We start from the raw sequence: 20,052 nt of genomic DNA on the forward strand, positions 1-20,052 counted from the left end.
AGCAAGGCTTCAGTTGCTTTGCATGCCATTCACGTTGATTTTGTTAGCTATTACATTATCTTTGAATTGCCCAGCTCTCCTCTCCGTTTTTTGTCTGTGTCTGTTTGTATGTGTGTGATATTCCTGCATACACACACACACACACATGCCTAAGCACTTCTGGAGGTCTGTCATCTGTAAGGCATCCTGTTTACCACACCATTCAGTATGTTGTCAGAGTAGACTTCAGCTCTGTGAGGGTGGGGAAAAAAAGAAATCATAAACCTACATCTCATAAAGATTGACTGGTAGTGATTGTACTCTGCATGTTTTAAATTTCAGTTATCCTGCTCCCTGCTCTTTGCCCATGAGGTCAGCAGCCTCCAGCTGCCTCATCTCTGTCTCTATTAAAAAGAACAGACTCTCACAGAGCCGAGCAGAAGGCCATAAACAGTTTTACTTCAGCATGTTCTCTCTCAGAGAGTAGTCTCCCTTATCTTTGATCCCAAGTGGAAAATTTAGTCCAAAGGGAATTTGTAGGGGGTGGTGGGGAAAGAGATGGCGGGGAGAGAAGAGAGAGGGGGCGAGAGAGGAACAGTGGGAGTAGGAAGGATTAAAATTAGTGAAATGCAGCCCGTGACGATTTGACCGCCCCGTCTGGTCTAATTAGGCAAGAAGAGGCATTTCCGCTGGTCAAACTATGGGCTGCTGGCTAACTGCTTGGTTCACGCCCACCAGTGATCAGTCAGGCTGGATCAATGGATGTCAGATGTGTTGTATCAGACAAAACAGAGCTGACTAACAAGTGCTCCTGTAGATTGCTGATGGTTTCTTACTGTAAGCAGACAAAAGGGTCAGCTGTGCTTTGAATTGACATCTGAAACCAAAGGCAATCTAAAAGTTTTAACTTTGTTGAAACCCTTCTTATAAGGTCATAAGAGGTCAAATCTGATAACATTTTTTCCTAACTGGTTTTGCCAACCATCCATTCATCTATCCATCCATCCGTAAATACTTTTTCTTCAGCTTATCCAGTTAATGGTTATGGGGGTGCTGGAGCTTATCCCTGCTGTCATGGGAAAAGAGGCAGGGTACGTGGACATGTTGTCAGCCTAATATTCCAAATTAAATATAAATGAAATTGCACATTTCACAGTTTCATGCATGTGTTGTTGTACTGCTGTTTTTCTCTTCATCCACATGAAGCAAGATTTCTCAGCAGAACAAGATAAGCGTTATTTACTTTCCCTGTTTAAAGAGATTGTAACTGCAAGTATTATTTCACCACTGACTGTCTGTGACTGCAGTTCAGTGAGTAAAGGAAAAGATTTCAGAATGGAAATTCATTGTTTTAGTGGTAAGTCGTCCTGCAGATGGTGTATGCCAATGCTGGTTAAGTTGGGATGCATATCACAGTAATTACACTCTCTGGCCCCGCCCCCCACATATTGGGACTACATGTTGTCTCTCATCCTTCTCACAGCTCTCATCCGCTGAACATGTCAAACTATATTTTACATGAGGCTAAGCTGTGTGCCATTTGCATTGCCTGCTGCTCTCTTTACAAGAAGAGGATGTACAATCAAGTACAGAAAGAGTGGAAGTGGGGGAGGACGCAGGGATGGGGGAGAAGAGCAACATAACCCGCCTGATGTTTCTCTGAGCCTTTCATCAAGACAGTCGTGGTTACTGTTGTGCTCCTCGGGGCTCTTTTTTTCTAATAAGGAAATTCAAAACATAGAAGTACTTTCAGGAAAAGGACCCTTTGAAGTGTCTTCTGCGCATTTCCTCTACTGTGACAAATTTCCTGAAGGATTCAAAAGACTCTGTTGCAACTTTCTTTCCTTTTTTAACTTTGCATTAGCTAATGTGACACTCAAAAACATTAAGCAGTTGCAGGCTCAAGCGATGAGTGGATGGAATTTAGAGCAATGTCAGAAACAAAAAATCGACCAGATTCCCTGTTTTCCCAACATGGAGCTGACCCCGACATCCCTGTTACTCTACAGACTTCCCGTCACTATAGGAATATGTCACTCGTTGCTATTAGAGCATGCCAGCTGCAGTATGCTTTTAAGCAGTCTCCTGTAACAGGAAGGCTTAAATAAGAAATATCCATCGCAGCAGTTTACTGTAAGAAACCTTTTAATTGTTTCAGTAGGTTGTTTTTGGGGGGCCTCAGTGACATCAGCAGCAAGTCATTCTTGTGGCGTCTAGCCCGGGCCTCTGGTTCCCCCCCTGCAGTTCCAGTATTTCACTAAATACTCGTGTAGTCAGCATGAGTCATTCGGGATAACAGGATCCAACTGCATCATTTTAACATTACTGGGACCATGACCGTCTCTTCTGACTCAACGAACTTTATCACAGACAGCTCTGGTAATTGCTGAGATAAGTTGGCATGTTTTCTGTGTGTGTGTGTGTGTGTGTGTGTGTGTGTGTGTGTGTGTGTGTGTGTGTGTGTGTGTGTGTGTGTGTCCAGCACAGACTAAGCGAGAGAAGGAGTGAGCGTTGTTGATGAGAGTTAAAACCATAAGCATGACAGTTTACTTAGCCAAGTTGTGACTAAGCCAGTCCACTCTGTGTGTGTGTGTATGCGTACGTGTGCGTGTGTGTCTTAGCTAGGACATCAGCTGTTCTAATTGGCTGATGGGTTTGTTCTCAGAACTTTTGCATATCTCTGCTACGAGGGACCGTAAAGATTGGCGTCCCATTCACTTCACTTCATTTGTATCTGGTATTTCATACATCATTCAAGGAGCCTTCTTATAGTGAGGGCAAGACCCAAGACTATTATAGAGAATAATTATTAATTGTACATAAGATAGACCACGACTGTGAATTCTTGACTTCACAGTTTAAACCCTCAACGTTGCCATTTTTCAACCATTTCAATCATTTTTGTACGACAGTTAATAGGAGGATGAAAAAGATTTTTTTTTTAATTCCTAACTAAACTACACTTTAGCTACTAGCAGTTGCTCATGGTTAAAGTAACCATCGCAGTCCAGCCCTGAGCACAGGTGAGGCTGAGCACACTGTTGGCATGGACTGCCTATATCTGCACGCCTGTTAATTTGAAAGTTACAGTAAAGTTTTCACTGTTAGATGTCATTAAATTGCAGATTGAATCAAGTGAGTTCTGTTTTCTTACCCCTCCCAATCCAAGTGCATAATCCTAGCTACGGCGGCTGCTATAGGACAAACTCACTTGGCTGACAAAAGGTTAGTCGTATAATGGCTGCAGGCGGTTGTCATGTTTCTACTACTGTTTGTGTAAAAAGAAAAATGTTGTATATTTGTATATTTTATTGTATCCGAATAATATTGAGACTTAAAAACAATTAGGAAAGAAAAAATTGACTTTTGTACATTTGGTATAAAAGTGTAAATCATGCATAGAGACAAAAACTATCTTTATACCAAGTTGAAAAAATACTTTCCCGCGGGGTCTGCCATATTTGTGCCTGTGTTTAATTGGGTTTTCCTGTCTTGCCTCTTTTGGATGTTGTACCCAGTCAGTTCACCTCCCCAGACCTCAATGAGATGACTTAAAAAAAACAAAAGTCACAGGAAGAGCAGGACGACTGTGACCACAGTGGCGTCTAGTTTGTGAATTGTGGTGTAGCGCAGGAGGAGATGGGTCCTAAAACGGTGGTTGACATTGCCCATCTGAAGAATGCAAATGCATTTTTGTGCATATGGTAAACAATGCGAAGGCTGCAAATATAGAAAGAGGAGGAGACACTGTACTTTTGGGAATTGTGCAAGTGCCTGCTTATCGACAAGATGAATGACAGACGGCGCTCAGCCGCAGAGCGTAGATGTGGAATGAAGATCCAACCCCACATCGGTTGGCTCACAAGAGGTTTTTCCATTGTTGATCTCTCCCAATCACATCATGACCCCGGCCTTCCTGTGTTGTTTATTTACCCATGTTTATTTTTATCCAGCTTCAAGCTTTCTGCGCTTGTTTGGGTTGGGTGGACGCTAAAGATGGGTGGATGAGAACGATGTGTGTGTGCACACGCGTGTGTGTGCGCTTTAACCTTGAACGTTTTCCATAGCAACCCTCTGTACAAGCAGCATTCCTGTTTGTGTTTTCCATCTGCTTAACTTTAGTCCGTGTAGTCAGAACCTCAACATCCATAACAGGGATTTGCATCCCACTTGGTCATAAAAGCTCCACCACAGGGACCCATGTGACCTATGAGATCTTCAGCCGCCCTCTCAGCTGCTTGGAGCGAAATGTAACCGTGATAGACAGAGACCTCCTTCTTTCCTTTTGGGGTCAAAATAAAGTGTGGGAACAAGAGACAAAGAGTGAGGAGGGGGGGGAACACAAATGCTTTGTTAGATGGCCTCGTAGAAAGACGAGCACAATATTGCACTTCTAAGTCTGCTGGATGTAAGTCTTTCACCTATAGGTGTTTTTTTTGCTTAGCTATGGTCTTGAAGCCTTCTTGAGTTAGGTCGGGTTTCTGGTTTTCTCATGAAGACCATCTTGTCATGATTAAGAGGCATTGGACATGTGGGTTGCATTTAAAGGGCAGTTATACAGCTAGGCCAGGTAACTCTCAAAAGTGCCACAGCATAAGTCAGGCAAGTTTGTGCTAAAGAGTCACCATCTGTGTTTTTGACTTTCAGAACTGTCTTAAAACAAAACCCAGTCTTATGTATTAGTTTTAAGTTAGTTACAGATGAGGACAAAGTTATTAGCCCCCCTATGAAATTGGAGGTTTTTGTCAAAGGTTTGACAAGCACTCTTTTAACAGAGCACGGGATTTTCAACATAGCATCTTTAAACATATTAGTTTTCTTTAAAAAGCTTAAATTATTTCTATTTGTGCTCAATAACAGAATAAGCCCTGAGAAACTGACCTTTTTGTTGAGCTATAGTAAAAACAACTGGTGTGCAATGTTGTGCTTTAATTTGGTAAACTGTATATATCCGTATTTGTGTATCAGTGAAGGATTGTGTAATTACCCCCTTAAGTACATTAAAGGGAGCCTTTGTTTAAAAAAATCAAAATAAATTATTATAACAAAATGTCAGACTGAGGAAATTAACACAGACAGTTCAAACTTGCTTTTCCTTGCTGCTGTATCCGTCCTGCTTCCTCGTTTCTGTAAGTGCTTCAATGTTTCATCAGCACTCCTCTTACAGCTTGACAAAAGGTTTCCCTCTGGGATCATATGAGTGTAATACATCACTTTATAAGACCCCTGCATTCTTCTCAGGCTCGCTCACTGATGTAGGTGATGATGGTGATCACTAAAGCACACAAGGTCACAGCCAGCATTGGCTTCGACAGCTGAATCTTTGCGGCTTTCATCAGTGTCCTCTGATTGGCTCTCCTAAGGGAGCTGAAGGAATGAGGAGCCTGTTAGGCCTAAGGCTTACCATCAAAGGAAATGGTGCATGAGAGCAGCGTTCATATGTAGCTGGACGTGGCTTGATCGGGGTCTGGATTGGTTGGTACAGTTTGCTTTGCTCATAGATGTAGTTTTTGTTGATTTTGTCATTAGGACAACAGACTGACCATTCCACATCACTTCACATCTGTTGTTGGGTGTCTGTTGCAAAAACCCTACAGACAAAGAATGTAATTGGTATGGCTTCCACACCTTAACATCTGTGATCATTTGAGGTCTCCACTGCTTCCCTTGAGTCATGGTTTAGTGTCACTGTGGGTTTATGTGCTTGGGGAACTTTGTCCACAGTTCCCTCATCTGCACACTCATCTTACTCGCATTAATCAATTGATTTGATGTTTTCCCGTTCAACATTACCTGAGGGAACACCATGGTATTTTAAGATCTGCCTTGTTGCCATTAGGCTTGATGGCAAGGGTGTTGTTGTAGTGGTCATTAATGTAACTGAGCTGCCTCCCCATCTTATTTTGTGTGAGCTGGAAGGGCTACGTGTAGTCACAGAAACACTCATGAGGATACCCCAAGGAAAGAAAGCCCAAATATTCCCAGCTAGCAGCCTCAGAAATCAACGATTATCAATGCCTCAGACTGATAGCATCATTTGCTGGGAGGATCCTAAAACCCTGATGTTCTGGGTTTGGATTGGTTAGAGAAAAACAGTCACCAAGTACTCAGCTAAATGTCAACCAGATGAAAAATATTGAAAGTAAAACTTACGTTACTTCATTTGATGTATCAGAATGAGCAGTGAGTCCTATTGTATGGCCCTGTTGCTTGTGTGTGCTTCTTAAAGGCACTGCTGGTTATTTATATGCAAGAAAATATTACAAGCAACAAAAGAAGTACTTTAGCTTGTAGCTATTCACACACAGACTATGTCTGACGCTGTTTCTTACGGTAATGACATACCAAGGCTAATAGCTCACTCTGTAGTTACTCCTGTCACAGCCCACGGCTCTTAAGCAATGCATTGAGAGGAGAGACCTGTGCTTTATTCATTTGCTGTGTTTTTCTGGCTTTGATGGATCAAAGGGCAAGTTGGAGGTTTAGGAGCCAGGGCCACTACAGGCAAGAAGAGGGTGGAGAGGGTTATGGAGGTCAGAGGTTTCTGGACATCGTCAGCTGGACACATCTGAATAGAGGCAGCAGAGGCAAAACAACAGGCAGCGTTTCACTGAGAGTGTGTACATAGAGTACAGAGAGCAAGTATATTAGTAAGACAGAGTAGGCAAATTGATTTTTGTCATTTTAATAACATTTGTCACTCGTTATGATTTTCCTTTGCTTCAAACACACAAAGACAAGGACTGTAAAGATGTAAGAAAGTCGGAAGTTCAGAAGCAGGGTGCAGGGAATAAAAAGATTCTAATAAAAGTAGTAGGAGGCACGGAAGTTGGAGATGTGAGAGGAAGACAAACAGGAACGGTTTTGTCAGAAACAGATTAGAGAAGAAAAGGAAGGAAACACCAGGATTGTGAGAGGATATCCAAGGGAAGAAAGTTTGCGATTAGGAGAAAGTTGATCAAGTAGAACTGAGAAAAACAGAGAAAAGAGAAAGGAAGAAGTTAAAAAGCTGGAGAGGAAAACAGATATGGACCAAAAGAAAAGGGAAGGAGAAGAAAAACAAATCCGTAAAGAGGGAAGTGAATAAGCGTGGAAAATAAAGGGAGCAAGCTGAGAAAGGAAAAGAGGGAAGAGGAGATAAATGAGCGGATAAGAAGGTAACAAGGTAGGAGAAAAGCGATGCAAGAAGGATGAAAAGAGAAACGAAGTGATGGGTGGAGGTCTGTTAGCAGGAAGTTTGTGCGTAAGTGTTGGCCTGGGGAGATGGAATCTGGTGCGGTGTGGTGTGTTTGTTCTGGCTTAGCGGCCACCCTCAGCAGGCCCCTTCACTGGGCACTGGGGGAGAGAGGGATGCAGAGGGCTAAAAACTGAGAAAATGGTTCTGAAAAGTCGATAACCAGTGCGCAAGCGTCAAAACGAGGTACAGCCTGCTTTTAGAAACAAAGGCACTAAAGGGTGCGGGGTGAAAATCGAGCAACTGTAGTCATAACAAATGGAAATCTGAAACAGTGTGGAGCACTTCCAGGACTGCAAACTGGAAGCATTGGATGATCCCATAAGGCTTTGATTTTCTTGTTGAACTACTAGATTTATTTTATTTTTTATTCATTGTTTTGTTCCAGTAACAGCAACAATTTTATATCTGTCATTGAACCTGTAGCATTACTCATTGGACGTCACCTTCAAGCGATTAAAGTATAATTTGATATTTGAACGATGATTTAATAAGAAGAGATGGAACTACTGTACTGCATTTTATTACATAACATGAATAGTTGCGCAACATTTGGTACTGTATAATCCTGGCTTGACCGTTTTAAAGATCCTTTCATGGTCTTTCACGTTACAGATCAAAATTTCTGCAGAATTCCCCACAAATTTCCAGCGTCAGACCTAAAACAGCTTACTGATACCTTCTGTGGCAACAGTAATACCATGTTGTTCCCTTCTACTGACTGTCAACTTCTGCATTATGAGACTGAGACAGTGTCTGAAATGTATGAAAAACTAAGCAAACGTGCGGCCACTACAGTTTGGTCAGGTCTCATGCTTAAAATGACTCATCACATAAGAAATAGCCAGACATAAAGACAGTCACTTATTCAAAAAAATAAAGTAATTTGGAATAGGGCACGGTGGTGCAGTGATTGGCACTGTTGCCTCACAGGTCCTGGGTTCGAATCCACCATTCAACCAGAACCTGTCTGTGTGGAGTTTGCATCTTCTCTCCGTGTCTGTAGGGGTTCTCTCAGGTACTCTGGCTTCCTCCCACAGTCCAAAGACATGCGGTTAGTGGGGTTAGGTTAACTGGTGTTTCTAAATTGCCCGTAGGTGTGAATGGTTGTGTTAGCCCTGCAATAGACTGTCCAAGGTGTACCTGGCTCCAGCTCCCCCATGAGAAGCAGAAGAGGAGGAATGGATGGAATATATTATATATATTAACAGATTCTTTTGACTGTTTACATCCATTCATCTAAAAACAAATACTTGAATTTTACCAGACAGCTTTAGTTAAAGTATCCACCAACAGGGAGAAAATTATGGAAGAGTTCTGTGAAAGGACAGATCTCAGATCTTCTTGTTCAGCCCTGTATCTAAAAAATGACTGACGTATGAACTAAATTTTTAAGCTTTCAGATATGGCACTGTTTTGTTTTTTTTGGCACTTTCATAGTAGCCTAAATTTTGAGCCCTGAACATTGACCCTGAGTTCAAACCCACACCCAAAGGAAGGGGTATACAAATTTGTGCAGGCAGTGCCTATCGTAAAAGTGTTAGAATATGTCCCGAAAAGAGAATTTGATAAAATGTGAAAAGAATAATTACTCTTCCAAGTGAGAGCCAAAGATATATTTGACTGGGGCTGTAAGAAGACTATTATGTGTTATTTAGGAATAGCAGAATGGACCACACAGTCGAAAATGTGCTGCTTCACTTGCTGTAGTTGGGGGAGAAAAAAAAAGGGAAAAAAGACTCTTTTAAAATGAAACTGACCTTCTCCAGCCAGAGGGAATTAAGAGAAATTAGATCCTGGCCCAGCCCAAACTCTGCCTTTTGATGCAGTGGGTTCAGACTCAGCTTTAAAAAAGTACACAGGAAAAGATCTGAGATTCAGTCCCCTGTGGACACGGAAAAGAAACATTAATTCTTAGAGTGAGTCATACAGGAACATTGTCCAGTTAGTCATTTGATAGCCGATGTTAAACCTGAACCAGTTTCCTGCAGCTTATCAAACAACGTTGTCCCTCAATTTAGCTCATTGTCTGCTCCTCTGCCTTCCTGCTGATGTCTGTGTCACACACAGGCAACACTAAGAGACTGCACTTTATTCTAAAGAAAGAACGCCTAACACAAACTCCGCAACACATAGTCACTGCGGTGACACGCCCCCCCAGGTTCAGGGCCTGTGTAACTTCCCCTTTGTGCACAATGAGATATACACAAGCCCTTGCCCTTTTCCTGTGTCCAAATAAACAGTCCAAAAAGGGCTCGTTCGGTGGAACATTGCCTTTTGCGTATGTGTGTGCGTGCACACGTGTTGTCGTACGTTACGTAAGCTCAGTGTTGGGAAGGTTACTTTTAAAATGTATTCCACTACAGAATACTGAATACATGCCCCAAAATGTATTCTGTAACGTATTCCGTTACGTTACTCAATGAGAGTAACGTATTCTGAATACTCTGGAATACTTAATATATTATCATGCTGTTTACAACTACGTGAATGTCCTATTGCTGTGATTTATTACTGTTACTGAAGGTCCGCGGCTCCGAAACGTAGTAAAGGGACCTCTGGCTAATACGTCGGGTTCGTGTCGGGCTGGTAGCGAAAACTAGCTTTACTTTGTTGTCTGGGTCAACTTTGCTTATGGGAGACAGAGAGAGGCGTTGAAAGGCTTCTCCAACGGAACTTATTTTTTCCGGAGGAAAACACGAACACAGTGTACAGTTGAGTCTTAATAGCTTACTTACAAATGGGCTCCTCAGGCACTCTTCTTGGCTGCTGTGGTTATTATTATATTTACATGCTTCCAGCTCCCGTTTTTGCTCCGTGACAGCTCGGACATTTCCTTTCTCTCCCTCCCTCGCTCACAGACACATAACGGGTATGGTAGTCCATTCTCCCTGCAGCACGGACTACACTGCCCATCAGGCTACATGCTTTAGAGCTATGCCTGTAGCATTCTGCCTTTTAGCTTAGCACAACAACAACAACAACAAAAAAGCGCTCTCTCACCCAGGAAACACGCAGAGAGAGAGCGTCACCCTGTAACCATGGCAACCGTAACGCTGCCGCCTGGAACAACAGAACGTAGCTGTCAAACAAACCCAAACAGTCCTGACCCGCGACAATATGAAACAGGGAAGTACCGCCGTGTATTCCATTTATTTCAACAAAGTAACTGTATTCTGAATACCACCTTTTTAAACGGTAACTGTAACGGAATACAGTTACTCATATTTTGTATTCTGAATACGTAACGGCGGTACATGTATTCCGTTACTCCCCAACACTGCGTAAGCTTGACTGTGGCTCTCAGCCCCCTTCATTAGGGCTGCTGTTCAGCCCCTGCTTCCTTTGGTTACAGTTCATTGACCTGTAGGCCCATAACAGACATGGGAATCGGATGTGTCATTCCAAGTGTGTGTGCATTTCTGTCTCATTGCTCCTCCAGCTGTGTAGCCATGATATCTGGCTTCACATTTTGTAAACACGCTCTCAAAAACGAGTTGTTCTTGTAATTACTCAGCACTCAAGGATATTTCGATCTTGTGCTGTTTATCATCGCTCATTGGTTTTGTCTTTGCATCCTGCGTGGAATCAGTGATCTTAAAATAGGATGGGCAGTTCTCCCAGTCGTGGTTAATAAATGAAAACACACGGTTAAAATGTTGGGATTTTTTAAGCAGTTACTTGTTCTTGCACAAGAATACCGAGTTGGTTTGTTGTTGATTAAGGATCCAAAGTCCTGTTGACATTATGCCTTCTCTAAGATTGCAAAACAGTTTTGCCTCAGTCTCATCACACGGCGATGGTCAGAGACCCCTTCTCATCATAATGCAACCTTTCTGAGGCCCAGCTGAGATTCTGTTTTATTTCTCATAAGTAAGTCAGCATCTGTCACCCTGTTATTGGTTTACCAATGTTCCTTCGTTGGACCACTTGTGATAGATACTAAACACTGCAGTCAGTGACTGCCGCTCAAATCCTTACATTTGTCTGTTTTTCCTCCTTCTAAGACATCAACTTTGAGGACAAAGTGTTTACTTGCTCCCTAATATATCCCACCCACTAACAGGTGCCATGATGAAGAGATAATCAGTGTTAGTCATGTCATCTGTCAGCGGCCATAATGTTGTGTTTGATCGGTATATAACAGACTGTGAGAATGTTAAATAGGATTTTAATTGTGTGGATCTTGAGTGTGATGCATGTTACGTCTTTTCGAGTACAATGTTAACACTTTTCACATGTCTTTGTTTTTAATTTGCAAAAACCAAAATGGAAATGTAAGTGTAGAGCTTGATGGGCAACATAGCCTTGCAGTCATGGGACTAATCATGTTGCAACTTAATCTTCATATTAAATACAGATGCTGTGTATGAGACTGTATCATCGTAAACCTTCCAGCTTCTACTTAAGGCTTCTCAGTTTTATTTGTGGATTTTCCTCCCTGTCATCTTGTTTTAGGAAGCAATTGCTTCCCACGTCCGACCTCATCACTCTGTCCTGAAGCGAAAAGGATGTTTGGTTTTGTTGCTTTTTTCCCTCTTTGTCTCTCTGTGTGTGTGTGTGTGTGTGTGTGTGTGTGTGTGTGTGTGTGTGTGTGTACATTCATGTATTCAGATGTGTCTGCATTTGTGTGTTCCAGGTGACCTCTGCATGCATCCCAGCTCCCCCCAATGATCTGGTAAGTCCCCTCCATTTCCTCATTTCTTTTCCTCAAAAGAAACTTTTCCCACCCTGTCTGTCCATAGTTAGGAGGCATGGCTCCCCAAAACCACTGTATGGTTTCCTCTTGCTGAATTCCTTTTGGGAAGCCGAGCCCTCAGCCCAGTTAGTGCTCATTCCTCGAGCTCTGTGGGATTTCAGTCCACAACAGGGAAAAAAAAAAAAAAAAGAGTTGATGTAGGAAGTAGTAATGTTTACCCATTAGGGAGTCGGTTTGTTTAATTAACTCTCCTTTCCTTCCTCTGCATTGCCTCCTCTTGTCTCCCCTTTCTCCCCACTCTCACCTCCTTTCAACCTCCTCCCTTTGCCCTACTTCTCGCCTTCGTTCACTTCACCTTCATCCTATCACCACTCCTTCCTCACATCCAGCAGCGTAGAGGGACGGCTCCTTCTCGACACATCCAGCACCTGGTGAGCATACTTTGACCTCCATGCTCTCTCCTCGTCCTCCTCATAACCCTCATGCCTTTTCTCTCTGTATCTTCCCCCTTTTTCCTACACGCCGCCAGTATCAAGCTGTCTGTCTGGGCAATGTCCAAATCTGTCAAGGAATAAACAGTTTGTGGCTTCACTCATTTTGATTTATCACATACTAAACAAACCGAAGAGAGAGCGATGGCAGATTTGAACAGCAGTAACTCCTAAAGGCTGCAGCATTTACTAAAGGCCATGAAGTATAGTAATTGAGCTCAAAGTGATTTATCCCTTAAAGAACTAGTGTGTTGGGCAGATTTAACCTACTTCTTCATCTTGACATATTTTAGCTATTAAATGCCTCAGAACAAGAAAGGGTTAATAATAATCTGCAGATAAGATTTTTTTTAAATTCATCGCATAGACTGTAAATAAAAAGTGGTAGTACCTTCCAGGTTTAAAGTGCTTTAAACCTAAAGAGCGATCAAGGGGCTTTGGTTTCAAGAAGAAGTCTGGTTCTAGAGAAACCCATGGCAACATATTATATGTAATGTATAAAACATGTTTATTTTGTAACATTATTGGTAACAATTACGGACACAAAGGACTAACCTAGTGTCTATTTTTCCAATATAGATCCAACCGTCACCTGTCAGCTGAATTTACAAAGCACCAAAATGGCAAAAATGCTCAATTTTAAGGTTCACAGCAATAAAACCTCTCATTAACCAATGGCTAAAATCACTGTGGCTGTGACCATTTTTTATGTACAGTCTATGTTCTGATCTAGCTGTTATTTTTTGGAAATGTTTGCTTTAGGCTGAAATCTTGAAGGAGGATCATGGTTCCACAACTTTAATGCCATACCTTTGCTCTCTGCCGTTTTATCTCAGTGTGCAGTTATATCTCCAATGGAACATTAAAACAATGCACAGGTCAATGCGATGACATGATTTGACATCTTAAGTTACTATAATTTACCTAATTTACTGTGTACAAAATAGACTAGAGAGTGTTCAGTTTACTGTGAGTTCAGAAGAGATGAACAAGCTTCCAAAGGAGGCCTGAAAGACAAACTTCAGGGATGTAAGACCTGAGCGTAGTCCATATCCTATGTGGACAGATAAGTAACTTGCTCATTTGTTATCATTATCAAAAAGGGCCCAAAGCACATCATTGTTAAAGTGGTAATGAGGTATGGATGAGCTTTGACTGTGTCTTATTGTATATTTGTTTTTTCTGCAGGGATCCACCAAATCTTTAACCTACACCAAACAGAGAAACACCCTGCCAAGGTAACACCATTTCATTCATTTTCCATGTTGGGGAAGTTTCTACAGAAATCATTAAATACAAATGCAAATAAAGTCTCTACACTGGCACAATTTTCCGCTTGCTCTGAAACCTGCACCGTCTTACACCTGTTCCTTAGACAAATGTCGTTTTTAGTGTCTGACCTGCTTGTGAAACACTATCCAGTTTCTTTCTTCGTTGATGGTTTGTCTCCATTCATCCAGTTAGGAGCTTCTTCAGAGTGCATCTGAGGGTCTGTGCTGAGCTACCACAAACAACCCACTAACCACTGCTGTCTCTTTTCGGTTCCTCCAGGAGCTTCAGCGTGGACCGTGTGATGGAGCGAGTGATGGAACGAAACTACGACTTCGACCTGACCTACATCACTGAGAGGATCATCTCCGTCTTCTTCCCTCCGAAGCTGGAAGAGCAGAGATACCGGCTGAACCTGAAGGAGGTGGCTGCCATGCTCAAGTCCAAACACCAGGAAAAGTTTCTGGTGAGTGAAGAGAAATGCAATACTGTATAGCTCAGCTGATGAGTGTAAGTACAGAAGCCTTTGCAAGACATTGTTTACCCCTGGGAGCATTCAGCTAAATACATTTGAAGCATTGTTGCACAATACACTTTGGCATATAGCCACAGGAAGCGGCAAAATAGAAACCCACAAATAAGCAGTCTGTTTTTTTCTGTCACACCCATAATAAAATAATAGTGATGACAGCTTGTTACTGTGATGCAGTGTAGTGATGATATAAAAAAAAAAAAAAAAAAAAAAAAAAAACCTTTCTGTTTTCAGCTCCTGAATCTCTCTGAAAGGCGCCACGATATCACCCGACTGAACCCAAAGGTAGGACTTCCTGTAAGTCTTCATGTTAAGAATTCACTTTACAACCTTTCATTTAATCTGTTTCTTCCGTCTCCACCCACCATCAGGTCCACGACTTTGGCTGGCCCGACCTCCACGCCCCACCGCTGGATAAGATCTGTGCCATATGCAAGGCCATGGAGAACTGGTTGAACTCTGACCCCCAGCACGTGGTGGTCTTACACTGCAAGGTCAGACTTTAGGGGCCCACTGAGGTTTCTCAGATGGACATCACACAGTTTCCCAGGCTGTAAAAAACAGGCATATGCGACATGTCTGTAAAGACTGATGTTTCCTAACAAGCTTGCAAAATATCAAGGCTCACTGATGCATGGAGGGAGTGAAGGCTGGCTCATGTGGTCTGACCCAACAGATGCGCTATGGTAGCTCAAATTGTCAAAAGATTTACTGCTGATCCTGATAGACAGGTGTCAGGGTACACAGGGCATCACTGTTTTTTTGTGTATGGGGCTGCATAGCTGCAGACCAGACAGGGTCTGTGTGCTGACCCCTGTCCACCTCAGAAAGCACAACAATGGACACGTGAGCATCAGAACTCAACTGTGTTATTACAGCATGTGGAATAGAAGTCCAGCCCATTCATCAGACCAGCCCACCTTCTTCTATTGGAGCAATGGAAGAAGATGGGCTTGTCTGATGAATCACGTTTCTTTGACATCGACGTGGATGCTCGTGTAACACTGATGAAGCGCTAATGAATTAATACAGGCTAGGTATTGAGTGAAATATTAGGTCATTATTAATTAGAAGATTTAGGAACGCTACTGGAGCTGATGGGCAGTAATTAATACACACAACACAAAATGCTTTTGCAGGTACCATGTATTTAACCAAAACCCAAAGAAAAGTAACAAGAAAAGGAAAACTTAAATAATCACTCCTGCTGCAGCTATTCAATTAATCAAAACCCAGTGGGGGTGCACAAAGACAACTAAGCAAATTCTTCTGGTTTATGGCCATGAGTTTTATCTGAATGTCCATGAGAGATGTCCAAGCGCTATTGTCCATAAACAGGTGTGTATGATTGTGGAAATCAGTGTATTTGGAAAATGGGGACAGAGCGTCGTCTTTGATAGCTTCCTACCCAACCAGTGGAAGCTTCAGTGCAGAATGATTCCTGCTCCTAGCCGTTCATTGGCTCGCCATCCTTTTCCATACCCAAAAAGGTTCACTTGGCCTGCATTAAATAAACAAGGCCAATAAGAAATGACAAGAATACAAAAATGTCAGCCAGTTAAGCTAAATACATTAAGTTATTCTTGTTCCCGTGTACACAATTTATAAATAAATAAACAAACAGTATATTTAACCAATAAGGATTTAACTGAAACATTTCAACTGCTATATACATACTATATAGCTTCACAACATTTTTTTATTCAACAAATATCGGTCAAATCAAAATCAAATTGTTTGGACCGGCAGCAGCCAATTAGCGTCAGCTGGTAACAATACAAACAGTCAATTAAAAGTTCAAACTCACCAATTCCGTTCTGTTCAGTGCACGACAACACTATGGCTCTGGCTCACGGTAATCAGCGTCTAAGTCGCATAAGTTAGTTGGTGTTAAAAAAATGCATTAAAACGGGAAAAGCAAGTGTTTGCCAATACAAACCTGCAACAGCCATCCGATTGGCTGAGCAAAGTCATGTGGTTGGAGTCATGTATTTGTGATGTGTTCAAGTGCAGGAAATTACTAAAATCTAGTAAAACAGATTTTACTCAGGGTTACACTCGGATGCATGTACGTCACTTACCTGGTGATCACAAGGCACCAGGATGCATTATGGCCTCGAGGGACTTGTCCTGCAAGTTTTAGATCTCACCCTGGGTCAGCAGACCTGAATCAAATGATTAGTTCATTACCAGGCCTCTGGAGAACTTCAAGACATGTTGAGGAGGTAATTTAGCCTTTAAATCAGCTGTGTTGGATCAAGGACACGTCTAAATCCTGCAGGACACCCTCGAGGCCTGGAGTTCGACACCTGTGCATTATGGGAAGAAAGCAGGCTGGTAAAGGCAGTGTGATGCTTTGGGTTATGTTCCAGGGGAAACCTTGGGTCTTACCATCCATGTGCACCACATTTATAAATCAGCAGCATTTGTTAAATCTAAAATCACAACCTGCAGCTAGTAATTAAGATTCAGCAAATTAATGTAATGAAGTAAAAGGGAAAACGTTTTCTACTGAAGTGTACCGTCCTAGAAGTGTAAAGTAGTATAAAGATGAAATAGTGAAGCATAACCAAATTATACTTAGCAGTATCGGATCCCAACACTACCAGATGCCTGAAACAAGCCTGTGAAACTCTGTGCAGCAATATTATAGAAATAAATAAATGGCTAGCTGACCTTTGGGTATGTGATGTTACAGTTTAGTATTTCTCTTGCTTGCTTGTGCATGTTTAATCAGCCATAATTGCTCCGTAAAGAACGCTTTATTAGATACTGCTGTTCACACAACTTGACTAAAACCAAAATTGCAGAGTGCACCATATAATTCAATAAGCTCCTTCCACCCATGGTAAAAAAAAATTAACCATACAATTAAGATCAAACTCTGTCATCCTGACATTTAACTTCCACGCCTTTGCAGATCGCTCAGAGATTCTTTTCCATCGTCCAATCAGAAGAGAGGTGGTGATTTGAATGCTTGGACCATTACTGAACAGTCACCAGCTAATGCTGGTGGTGTCTGAGCTCCCAGACCTCGTCTAGATGTTTTATTTATTGGTTTTGGTCAGGAGAATTGAAATCCTAAAACCAGACTACTTCTGTGGTCTGCCAACTTTCCAGAACATTCCAGCTACAAGCAATCCTTTGCCAGCTGCAGATCACGCCAGGGACGTGAATAAACAAGTTGTTGTCAATGAAACGTCCTCCACTGAGAGATCTGCTGTGCAAAACAAGCTTTAATTTGTGCTCAGCGCGTGGAGGTGCAGCCTCCCTACTGGGATCTGGAAGGGTCACTTCAGGAATTCGGAGCTGGAATGTCTTTGGAATGTGTCAGGAAGTAAAGAGCAACCATTGTGAAAAAAACACCACAGGGAGCTTTTTAATTTGAAGTCAAGCAGCCTTTTTCACATCTCACCATGACACTCCCATGTGTCCTGCTCTCCTCCTTTGCTGCTTTGTTTTCTTTCTATGAAAAATCAGTTAAAACCATCTGGTCATATAAAGCGTGAAAATCAGCTGTCCTCAGCACCTGAGGGTGAGATCAGCACATCATCATCATTTCTTTGTCCTCTCCTCTTCCTCTTACAGGGGAACAAAGGTAAAACAGGCGTCATTATTGCAGCCTACATGCACTACAGCAAGATCTCTGCAGGGTGAGTATGTGTTTGTTAATGTCAGAGACAATCAGAGCAATCAATCAGAGTATCTGCACATTTAATGTGTTAAAGACTGTCTGGGGCAATAACCTGTTTACCTTGTTCCCAAAAGCAAACAAACACAGTTAAAACAGTCTAAAAGTGATCAGTGAAGCTGTTCTCCCAATCAAGAGTGCTGTCCTGGCTTCCATTTGGGGGAAAGAGATCATGTGCAGGGGCCGCAATGACTGATACGCTCCGCTGCATGAAACACTTGCTTTGTTTTGTTTGTTTTGAAACGTGAAACGTGAAACGTCTTCAAGCAACTTAAAGAAGTCCAGACGCTCTTTTCTTTGCAAACTCCTTTGACTACGATGACCTGGATGACTGAGAACCTTCACAGACATTTTGTTTGTTTTGTTTTGCTTTAGGATGTTGTGGCCCAGATTGGGGTGATCCAGTATTGTGATTGTGACAGATTACCACCACACGTCCCTCACGATTTGATATTATTTCAATGTTTAACATTATTGCAAGTATTGCAGTATTGCTAATTATAACCTTTATTCAACTCTAAATTATAAAACCTAAAACATGCCATAAATCTTGCCATAAGTCAGAGTCCGTCTGCTACCCGTCTGTTATCAGTCTGCAATTGAATGGGAACAAGCTGGCTATTACATGCAGTCTGTTTGTGATGATACAGCAATTAACTGTGATAAATGGTTGAAATTCACATATATCATGTTGTTTACTTGGACAGAAAGTCACATTTAATTATCACATTTGTGCTTTTTATCCTTCCAGTTTTCTAAGAATATAACAGAATACAACCAGCTGACAGCCGGTTAAAGTTGAGTCCCCTCGAGTTGCAGGACTCATAATGTCTCTGAGCAACTGCAGTCAGTCCAAGTTTGCTCAACTAACATTATCTGAGGATTTTGGTGCCCTCTGGTTCATATTATTCTAAGAATATTTCAATGTCAATTAAATGTCAATATTTGGCATCTATAGATATAAAATTGCGACGCAAAATATCGCAATACTGTGCCGTGTCGTTCTTTGTTTGGGCTCAGGTATAATAGACTGCAGCGTGTGCAGTGGAGGCTTATAGTCAACAAACAATATTATTGGAGCGTCGATACGTCATCACTTGAAGTTTGAAGCAACGAGCAAAAACATGTTCAGCTTAAATTCAACTACTCAAACATGCATAACCTAAAATGCTTTTAAACATATTACAGCAGTGAGTCTAGTGGCTGATGTGTGCAGGTTCATGTACGTGCAGGACAAAGATTTCCATTCAGACTTTGTTGATAAGTCATTTGATAAATGAAGCCCTCCGGATTTTGCACAGGAACAGTGGAAACTGGTTTATCCTGTGGCCAATGCCAGCTGTATCCTCTCCATGTACTTTCTGGCATCTAGAGAGTCTGGTGCAAGTCCCATGATGGAAATTGTTGGCTAAAAGCTTGTGTGTGTGTGTGTGTGTGTGTGTGTTTGTATTTGTGCATTCATGTACAGGGCGGACCAGGCTCTCAGTACTCTTGCCATGAGGAAGTTCTGTGAAGATAAGGTGTCCTCGTCCCTCCAGCCGTCCCAAAACAGGTAGAGGCCACAGGATGATCTGAGTGGAAAATGAGAGGGGCGTGGGGGGGCAGCAGTTGTGAGTGTGGGTTTCCCACGTCATGCCCAAGTTATTAAATGCATCATCCTTCCATCCTCTAGGGGAAAGAAACGTATTTTAGGATTCTGGATTGGATTTGTAGCTCAACAAATAATAAAATGAGTCAGAGCTCCATATCATTTAGCTGCCTCATCTTCTGGCTCCCTGTCAGACTTTTGGGCATTTAAATAGAACAACAGAGCCATTGTCAATCTTGTTAGTAATAATCATGCTTTTCCTAGTATGAAAATGATTTTAAAAGGTGAAATAAAAGGATGAAAGAAAGATGGAGCTTGTAAATGGAATAAAAACGTGAATTTGGCTCCTTAGATGGAATATAATCCTTTCCCTTTGACATGGAAAAGTAGGTACGTTTACCCAAGACACTTTAAAGGGGACCTCATTTGTTTTTCCTTATTTTCTGCCAAATATCTAATTATACAGTGTTGGATGTTTATAATAATCACATCCCAAAATACCTGTGAGCAAAAGATCTCAGGGTTCAGATTGCCCTGAATACTGGCTTCCCATTATTTTTTTTTCTACT

The 20,052-nt window shown here is 41.9% G+C and overlaps 1 protein-coding gene across 5 annotated transcripts in view; it reads left to right on the forward strand.

Annotated features, from left to right (window-relative positions):
- The window catches only part of tns2a (tensin 2a), a 64,568-nt gene that overhangs the window by 28,775 nt on the left and 15,741 nt on the right, over window positions 1–20,052 (forward strand). For 3 of the 5 annotated variants that reach the window (XM_031733955.2, XM_031733956.2, XM_031733958.2), the window contains exons 4-11: window positions 11,853–11,891; window positions 12,302–12,343; window positions 13,592–13,641; window positions 13,955–14,138; window positions 14,439–14,489; window positions 14,576–14,698; window positions 17,793–17,857; window positions 19,364–19,447. In XM_031733955.2, the coding sequence (XP_031589815.1) occupies window positions 11,853–11,891; window positions 12,302–12,343; window positions 13,592–13,641; window positions 13,955–14,138; window positions 14,439–14,489; window positions 14,576–14,698; window positions 17,793–17,857; window positions 19,364–19,447 (638 nt within the window). Of the gene's footprint in view, window positions 1–10,935; window positions 11,087–11,852; window positions 11,892–12,301; window positions 12,344–13,591; window positions 13,642–13,954; window positions 14,139–14,438; window positions 14,490–14,575; window positions 14,699–17,792; window positions 17,858–19,363; window positions 19,448–20,052 lie in introns of those variants that run through there. The other 2 variants (XM_039604343.1, XM_031733957.2) reach the window with 2 other exon arrangements.

Source organism: Oreochromis aureus, linkage group 20, assembly GCF_013358895.1.
Source record: "Oreochromis aureus strain Israel breed Guangdong linkage group 20, ZZ_aureus, whole genome shotgun sequence".
Classification (NCBI taxonomy): domain Eukaryota; kingdom Metazoa; phylum Chordata; class Actinopteri; order Cichliformes; family Cichlidae; genus Oreochromis; species Oreochromis aureus.